Below are 9,525 nucleotides of genomic sequence, written 5' to 3' on the forward strand. Positions count from 1 at the left end.
ATATAATACATATATAATATAATATATACTATATATATATATATATATATATATATATATATATATGTGTGTGTGTGTGTATTATATATATATATATATAGTATATATGTATAGATATATGTATATATATATATATATATATATTATGATTGGATTGAGGTTTAAGTAAAAACGTTTGTGAGAAATAATGTTCATAAAAGACGAAATCTTCGCATTCAAGCCACACTGGATTTCAGCTGGGTTTCAGGAGAGTTAACGAGACAGCTCAAAATCCAGCACTACACAAGTTCCTTCGACAGCAGCGGCTAGCCGCATTTTTCACAGAGCTACCTCATTTATTATTTGGAAAAATCTGAGGTTCTATTAAATCTTACCGTCGGGCTTTATCCACTACTGCAATAGATGAGCGATATGTTTCATCACTCCTTTTCCACAGACGTTGTATCGGTGTGACACCGCTTCCAGGATCCAACCTCGCCGACGCTCGTCGCGGCCACATATTGATTGTCATTTGTTAAAAAGGCGGCTATTGGTCTTTAGTCTACACTCCTTCAAATCTATGTACGAACATCAAGAGTATATGGCTCAGACTATATTGTGAATACCTCTGTGTGCGATTACGGATTGAGGATGAAGCACTACTAGCATATATATATATATATATATTGGTTTTTGAGATTCTTTATCTAGGTGATAAATTCTCACCCTTTCAAGGGCTGAGCGTGTTTAAGACGCGTACTGTACTATATTCAGTAGTGTTCGCCAGCCTTTCTTTTTATCTCACACGTCCCACAGAGTTTATCAGTTTTTTTCTTCTGCATGCTATATACAAGCGTAACGCATACGCTATAGCTTGAGTAGCAGAATTTTTTTGTTGTTACATATGTACAGCCCATCTATGATAGCCAGATACAAGACGTACACACCCATTTAGTTGCCAGGTTTCGGATGCGTCGTCGTTCCAGGCCGTGTTGCTCGCCCATAGGTGCAACATACGTCTGTTCATACGCGTCATTAGCCGGAGATATGAATTCTTTTGTTAATAAATATATATAAACAATATGTAATTAGAGAAAGTAGGTAAGATCAAAGGATAAGCACCAACACGATTACACTTAATAGGAACAGTATATCGTGTCCTACACATGCATATACAGGAAGTCTTCTTCCATTGATAGCGATGTTATAGGTAGCGCACGAGAAAGTGTGTATTGTCCGCTACTAATTCGACCACGCTGGATCACGGTGTTGGTCTCAGATTTCCAATACGTCCGGTAGTTTGGCTAATCTCGTGGTTTACCTGATTTCTGCCCGGTCGGTATGTATTTCGCATTGCGGGCTCTTTAATACGAATATTTAATGTATAATATATATAAAAAGAAATTAACACTGTTGGTGAATAAAAGAACGGATGAGATGTAGATCCCGTCAGATAAGCTGTTACATTTTCATTGGCCAGCTGCTTGTCTGGCGGCAGATTTCAAAGTTCAAACTGTTCGTTATTTCGACAATACGTACTCTCTACGACTAGTTTATGCTTGGCTTCAGGATGGACCAATGCATGCATGAAGAAGCGTTCAGCATGTATCGATGCGATGTATAGTATGTACTGCTAGCGACCATATACATACGGATTGATCGGTGATACTCGTCACGAGATTAGGTGAACGAAGAAGAGCTTGGTTGTAATTAGAACTTCAGCGATATGCCTGCAGTTTTGACGTGTTAGTGACGTTCTCAGGGGCACAACCGTAGGTAAGTCATTCGGATCAAGTTGGACACAACGGCTGCGTGTGCTATTTACTTCATGTGCAGGTAGTAGAGTAGGATTATGTGTCTTAGAAAGGCGTGTGTGCTATGTCTATCTCTCAACGTGTCTACAATAGACCTGAATGTGTCTCGTGCTTGTTAGATGTGTTGGATGTATGTATTGTCTTCTGCTTTGGAATCGATTTCAACGTGTCCCTAGATATAGAGGATGTGCCGATTGATACTTGATAAAACAGTGACGGCTATCAAACTAGGTATACACACGCTTTAATCGTGCCGTATTTTAACTATATGGACCTTCATATCTGAACGTTCGTACTATAGAGTGAACAGACGCCTTCATCTCTAGGACTAGATCCCAGTACATCCTCCGCACTTTTCCAATCCAACAGCGTGTTTTGCGTCCCAGTCTGTGGATACGCCTGTTTGTCTCGTATATCAAAGCGTATTGAAGTTATGCCGTGGTTTTCCATGTATACAACGTCTCGATAGGTACTCACTTAGCGCGTTGTGCTAGCGTTGTATATAGTCCGTTAGTTCTAATCCAAAGCCCGCACGTGCAACCATCACAGCTGGAAAGTGACTCTATGCTATGAGCCTTGTTTCACGTTATATCTGAGATATATTCAACTGGTGTGCTGAACATTAAACCGGGCTGAGTTCGTGTTTGGCCGTGGGCGGAGGTGCATTAGTAGCACACTCTGTGCATTGAGTCAATCACTACTTGTAGTGGCGTTATAATGGCCGCTCAATTACTGCGTCAGCTTCATGCAAGACTAACCCACTTTCAGACTCTGTCTCTACAAACAGCACGAAGGCTTACTGCAGTAGGTAGTTGGTATTGTAGTTCATAGAGACTCTCATTCGTCTTAGTAGTCAATGTCAGAAGATATCGAAGCTCTCACAGCTTACCAGCACCTTACTCAATACTACCGTTCTATCTCATATTTTACCAGCACCTTGCCCAATACTAACATTCTATCTCACATTTTACCAGCACCTTACTCAATACTAACATTCTATCTCACATTTTACCAGCACCTTGCCCAATATTAACATCCTATCTCACATTTTACCAGCACCTTACTCAATACTAACATTCTATGTACGCACCCTGTAGGCCACAGTATACGTACGCATGAGAAGTCAACAACACTGCCAGAATGGAATTCACACCGGAAAGCAGCGTCTCCAATGCGAGGTCAAGCGATCAACCCGTACCAGCCCTATACGTTAGTCGACGCACCAAACTCTCACTGGGCAGACACAACCCCTCAACCATGCCGGGTCGACCATCACTTGCGAGTGCCTTCGATATCCACCCCAAGACACACTCAAAGGGGAGCTCACACGCACCTCTACGCACAACGGTACACCTCCGCAACCGCTCCCATGCGTGCACACAGGATGGCCCACGCAGCATCCACCGGAAGAGGTACCAGGTGCCTGGGCAATTGGGCGTATTGTCCGATAAACAGGATACCCCACTGACAGATAGACGGTTCGCTACTCAGTCTTTCCCGTTCGGTACGCAGACGCTGCAAGTAGGTACCCGGTCACTACTAGGCATTGCGCTGCCGGAGAGAGGGCACGTCTCTGCGGGAAGGGGTGTGGGACATATGCCTGAGATGGCACGGATGGTTGGTTTGGGATTAGAACCAATGGAGGAGGAGATACCCTCAGACCACAACCGTTACCTTGGAGACAGCAGGGCAACCACTGGAACAGATGGCAAGGCGGGTAGGAGGACGCCCAAGACACGTGCGCGTACAGATACCGGTGCAGACACAGACACGGCAAGTAGTAGTAGTAAAACAAGGGGTGAAAGGGCAATAACTCACAGTACAAACACTGACATGGACACAGCCAGTAGTAGTAGTAAAACAAGGGATGAAAGGGCAATAACACACCGTACAGACACAGACACAGACACAGCAAGTAGTAGCAGCAAACCAAGGGAGAGAGGGACAATAACACATAATACAGACACCACCCGTGACCTATCCACCACGATCGCATCCCCCGAACTGACACGTGAACATGACAGGCACGTGGTGCTGCTACAGGATGTGAGTGCACCAGTGCCGTCTCATGCATCTGAATCGACGAGCACGTGTGCAGAGCTGACTGTGGAGGGGCCAAGCGGGTCTGTTAGGGGGTCAATACAGGGGTCTACAAGCGGGGAGGCTTGCCCGAATCCCACTACACAGCTAGGAGTGACACATGAGTTGCACGACAGTAAAGTGACGGTGCAAGATGTGGTGTCTGGCGTTACAGATTTTGGACCAAGTGGGTCCGAAAAATCGAGGATAGGTGCACCAACCACCCAAACGCGCACCCGCACAGCAGCCGTCCGGGCATCGACACGTGCGCACAAACGCAAACGATCCCACACAGATGTGCGTGCACGTAAACGTATTGCTGAGCCGAAAGCTACAGCACCTGCAATGATTGCGACTGAGATAGAAGGAGACGACCACACTCTACCCGAACGCGCGAGTCGTAGCAACCTACACACACGCACACGCACACAGCGGGCTACGGCGGATACCGGGATGACCAATGAGCACGGGAGGGACAATGGGAAGGAAGGCACCCCTGCATCGACGTCTGGAGAGAGTGTAAGCTATGCACGTGAGGTGGAGGTGACGTCTGGAGAGAGTGTAAACTATGCACGTGAGGTGGCGGAGGAAGGGGGGTGTCCGATTGGCTCTGCGCTGGATAAGCGACGGATCTTGGATCTGAAACATACCGAACTGAACGACACGAACGGGCCGGCCATCTACCCCGATCTGTCGTATATAGGGTCGTCCATAACACCTGTCAAGGTTGGGTTGACACGTGAAGCGCACGGGGAGTCATGCAGCCTAGAAAAGTTCGGTACTGACGTGTGTGTTGCGGGGGAGTCATGCATCCCAGAGAAGTTCGGTACGGACGTGTGTCTTGCGGGTGAACAGAGGATGATAGCTGGCATGACTCATGAGTCATCGGTCAATGCTAGTGTGGCACTTGGCGACGGCGACGAGCTCGGTAGTCAAGTGGAATTCGATACCACGGTAGTTTCAGCTGGTAATAAGAGTCCGCAGCAGCAACCCGCACCAGACCTGGTCCATGATGCGAGGAGTGGGACAGATACGGCCCATTCTGTGACTTTTGAGACAGCTGATGCTGCGATGGACGTAGTCAACCAATCCACTTCAGAAGCCCCAAAGTTAGACCCCGGGGCCAACACCGCACACTTGGGTGCTGAAGTATCGGGCAATAGGCTCGAGGTCAGTCCAAGCAGGGCAACCGAGAACACCACCTCAACTGCTACGGCAAACACAAGCACGCCAGCGAACGACAACACAACAGGAACGTCGCAACAGGACACACCCCACACTGATGTGGCCCAACGAACTACAGTGGCAGGCGTGGGAAGCCCGTGCCGTGTACCTACAGAGGATCTCCCACACCCCCGCGCTGCTGAGCGCACCCCAGGACAGGGCCCAAGTGTGCGTGTGTCCGCCCCTGGTGGAACGGGACAGGGTAATGGCACACAGGCAGGGGTCGATGCACCTGGCGGTGGTAAACGGACCGGCAGTCTACGCCCCACACCCACACCAGAGAGCGGGTGTGCGGATATGTTTGTGGAGGGGTGCTACAGGAGCAAGTACTTTGTGCACGCACATGGTACCGGGGTTAGCTCGAGAGCCAGAACCGGCGATGGCGATGGGAGAAGTTCGGTACCTTTGGGTGTGGGCCGGAGTGATTGTATGGGTGTAGGGCAGAGCAACGGAACTTTGCCAGGAAGTGCGAGTGAGAGGAGTCTGGATACTACTGCAGACTGGGCATCGAGTCCTAAAAGTTTAGGTTTAGGTGCACGTGCGAAGGCAAGCCGGAGTGTGAGTGCGAGTATGGGTGTGAACACCAGTGAAGGCGAATGTATTGGCAAAGGCGTGACAGCGCAGAAGCGACGCGGACGCCCTAGAAAAGCGAAAAGTCTCAAAAAGACAGAAGAGGGCAAGCTAAATACGACACATACGAAACGTGATCGTGAAGACGAGGCGACAGGAGTTGCGACCCATGCACCTAGAAGTACAAAAGGGACCGTTGGCACGAGTAAAGGTTTAGGACCGAGTGTCGGGACAAGGACAAGCGATCAGGTGGCACTGGAGTCAACGGACCGAGTGGGCTTCGTTGTGGGAGATGTGACCGGAATAAGAACGAGTGAATCCGTAAAAGACGATAACCCAGTCTGCGCGAAGAATATACGTACCCAGACGAGTAAACGTAGCAAATCGAGTGAAAGTGCGCGGCCCGGCAATAAGCGAAAGAAACCCGAGGCAGAGGGTCGTGATGTGAAGAAGGCTAAGAAAGGCGCCAAAGCGGATGAGGAAGCTAGCACGTGTGCCCAGGGAGCTACAGATATCAGGAAGAAACTGCGGAAATCGGATCGAAAGGAGAGAGAAAAGGTTCAGAAACGGCCAAAATCCGAGCAACCAAAGCCCAAAAAAGTGGGCGCAGGGTCCAAAACTAAAAAGAAGCGAACGACGTCACAGGACAATTTGGCGGGAAGTGGAGTCCAGGGGAGTGTGGAGGCGCAGCTAGAGGCATCGAGTGAGTATGCGGTCACGGCTGTTACCACGAGTTTCTTTACGAACGAGATCGGCCACCTATCAAAGGACAGGATATTAATAGATTGTGATGGTAGCCAATTAAATGGTAGGTGCTGGTACTCTGTACTACTACTGTGGTCAATTATACGCTGGTATTGATCCAGTATTTGTATGTTCCGGGTGTGTCGAGTGGAGTGAATACATACACATTCACGTATATATATATATATATATATATATAGTTCACGCAGAAAGTGTGTGCGTATGTGAATTCAACTACAAGTATACTTATGCCGATGCTCACAACTCTACGTATACCATACTATTTACCAAACTCGTCTTACCATGGCAGGTACAGTCACTCTTTGCTATGGCGCTGTTTCGTATCGTATCAGAAAACTCTTAAGTAAATATCGGACGCTGTAGTGCGTCAAATGACCTTATGTGCGAGTGCGGGGTATTCACAAGTTGTTGTATGTATCATATCTCTGCACAGAGGCCGTTGCACACATGGCAGACTTGACCAGCTTCCAGAGCCAAGGCCCCGGCAGTCACCCGAAAGCTGCACTTCCGTTGGCCGAGAGCCCCGCTGGGTTAATCGTTGAGAAACCATTGGACGAGAGCGGACTGTTTGGTTTTCAGAGCCAATCGCTGAACCCTGTGGTGAAGGATAGACCGCCACCGCCACCCGCGCCACTACCACCTCCGTTGGGACTACCGAAGTCAATAGAAACCGTGCATGCGTAAGTCCATACGTCCGCACTTCGGTACAACCACGCGTCGTGTGTTTGTATGTATAAAGATTCTATTTAGGCTTGTGTATGTTTTAGGGTTTTAGCGTTTTAGGCGTGTGTAAACGTACACCAAATGTTGATCCGTATATGAATATATGGATTGCATGAATGTGTGGGTGGGCGTATGTTCGTATGACATGAGTGTATGTGTCGTTATATACACGCGTTTAAGATAATGTTTGTATATACACAAGTATGTGTATTTTTCTGCATGTGTTTGTATTCTCGATAGATGTAGATATAGGTATATTGGTATACATATATATATGTAGGTATATTTATATAGGTATGTTTATGTACTTGTGTCTGTATATCAATGTACGTATTTCTCTATCGAATGGTATCCACAGAAAGGGAATCATACGCCACACGTCCTACCACCACCAACCCGGAAACAAGCGACCCGTGTTTAGCAATATAAAACCCTAAAATGTATTACCCGCAGACAACCGGCGACTAGCAGTTGCACTTGGCATTGGCAATATGCACACAAAGATATATATATATATATATATATATACATATTATATATATTGTTATATATTGTTATATATTGCTTATATTTTTTAATTTGTTATATATTGTTATATGGTGTTTGTATTGTTATATATTGTTCTATATTGTTACATATTGTTGTGTATTGTTATGTATTGTTTTATACTGTTATATGTTGTTTTATATTGTTCTATGTTGTTGTATATTGTTGTATATTGTTATTTGTTGTTTTATATTGTTATATACTGTTATATATTGGTATATATTGTTTTATATTGTCGTATTTTGTTATACATTGTTATATACTGTTGTACATACATCCAGATCTTGTGTATGTGTCTATTCCCATACGGTACAGACTATCAGTCAATTCACATCAACTGTCCTTATCTTCTCATCCTTTTATCTCATAAACCCAATGCAGGAGGAAGCTGTCTGAGGAGTTTACATACACACACACGGGTGCTACGGCCCAACACATACACTTCCCTCAAACCACCGGAGATGAGCAGTTGCACCTGGCGATGGCCATACACACATCTCTGGGCGGGGCAGTGGCCAGCGCCACCCAGTCCACGAATGCACCTGGACCGGATGGAAATAGGGCCGATTCTGTTCTCGTTTCCGAGAATGCACCGGCAGCTGGGGATACGGTCTTGTCTGAGACAGAGCGTGCGGGTACAGGGCCAGATACGATCGCTCATGGTGTGCGAGAAGGGGCGATGAGGCGCAAAACAGGGGCGGTGGTAGTCACACCGAAACCCGACAAGCGTATGTGGTTTGTCGTATGTGGACATATCCACTGCTTATAGTTCTAGCATTGCTTTGCTGTTGTATGTGCATCATAGCAAACGTGTGTGATCGATCGTACGAGAATCATAACAGTCGTATGTGGTGTGGTGTGTCGTGTGAACACATATCCACTGTATATGTTTATATCATTGCTTAGCTGTCGGACGTGACTGTTAGTCCCTCTACATAATCTGTCGTGCGAGAATGATAGCAGTCATATGTGGTTGTATTATGCGTGGACATATCCACTGCATATGTTCATATCATTGCCTAACTGCCGGACGTGCTACAGATGGCTGGCAACTCTTCTGGCTATATGTCAGGTGGTTTATGTTGGACTGCATACCACCTGTCGTATATCTGGCTACACGTCATGTGTCGTATTGTCTGGTTGACTATCACGTGTCGTATTCTCTTAGGGTTTTAGGGTTTTTAGAGTTTAGATCTGGCTACACGTCACGTGTCGTATTCTCTTAGGGGTTTTAGGGTTTAGATCTGGTTACACATCACGTGTTGTATTGTCTGGTTAACTATCACGCGTCGTATATCTGATCATATGTTCCGTATCGTTTCCCTTCTCCTCTCTGCTGTGCTCGAGACACCACACAGATTAAATGAATCGGACTGGAGCTCTACAAAACAACGGGCGTATATGTAAAATCTGATTGATTTGTTTTAACACACGTACATATTTTATGTCTCACGTGCACACTCGTTTCAAACATTTTACATTCCCATATCCTCACGTTCAAATGCGCAGCCTTAACGAAGACGAAGATAAAAGCCCTGGCCAAACAGGCGGCTAAAGCGGAGTGGGAGCAAAGCAAGAAGACTCTACACCTGCTCACAGCAGTGGCTAATTGCACCATTGGTTCAAAGGTATTCATAATATGTGTATGTTTGTATATATGTATGTATATACATCTATACACAGACAAAAAGATTTATACACACACACACACGTATATATACATATATATATATATATATATACTATNTNTNTAGGTATATATATACTTNTCGTNTATNTATNTNTNTNTATNTATGTNTNTNTATAATTATATATNTATATATAG

The 9,525-nt window shown here is 46.0% G+C and overlaps 1 protein-coding gene across 1 annotated transcript in view; it reads left to right on the plus strand.

Moving 5' to 3' along the window:
• Positions 1 to 2,933: 2,933 nt before the first annotated feature.
• The window catches only part of SARC_04390 (hypothetical protein), a gene marked incomplete at both ends in the record, with an annotated part of 8,699 nt that continues 2,107 nt past the window's right edge, over positions 2,934 to 9,525 (plus strand). The window contains 4 exons of the mRNA XM_014301786.1: positions 2,934 to 6,474; positions 6,865 to 7,111; positions 8,082 to 8,428; positions 9,210 to 9,328. Of these exons, the coding sequence (XP_014157261.1) occupies positions 2,934 to 6,474; positions 6,865 to 7,111; positions 8,082 to 8,428; positions 9,210 to 9,328 (4,254 nt within the window). The remainder of the gene's footprint in view (positions 6,475 to 6,864; positions 7,112 to 8,081; positions 8,429 to 9,209; positions 9,329 to 9,525) is intronic.

The sequence above is a fragment of the Sphaeroforma arctica genome (assembly GCF_001186125.1).
Source record: "Sphaeroforma arctica JP610 unplaced genomic scaffold supercont1.244, whole genome shotgun sequence".
NCBI lineage: Eukaryota > Ichthyosporea > Ichthyophonida > Sphaeroforma > Sphaeroforma arctica.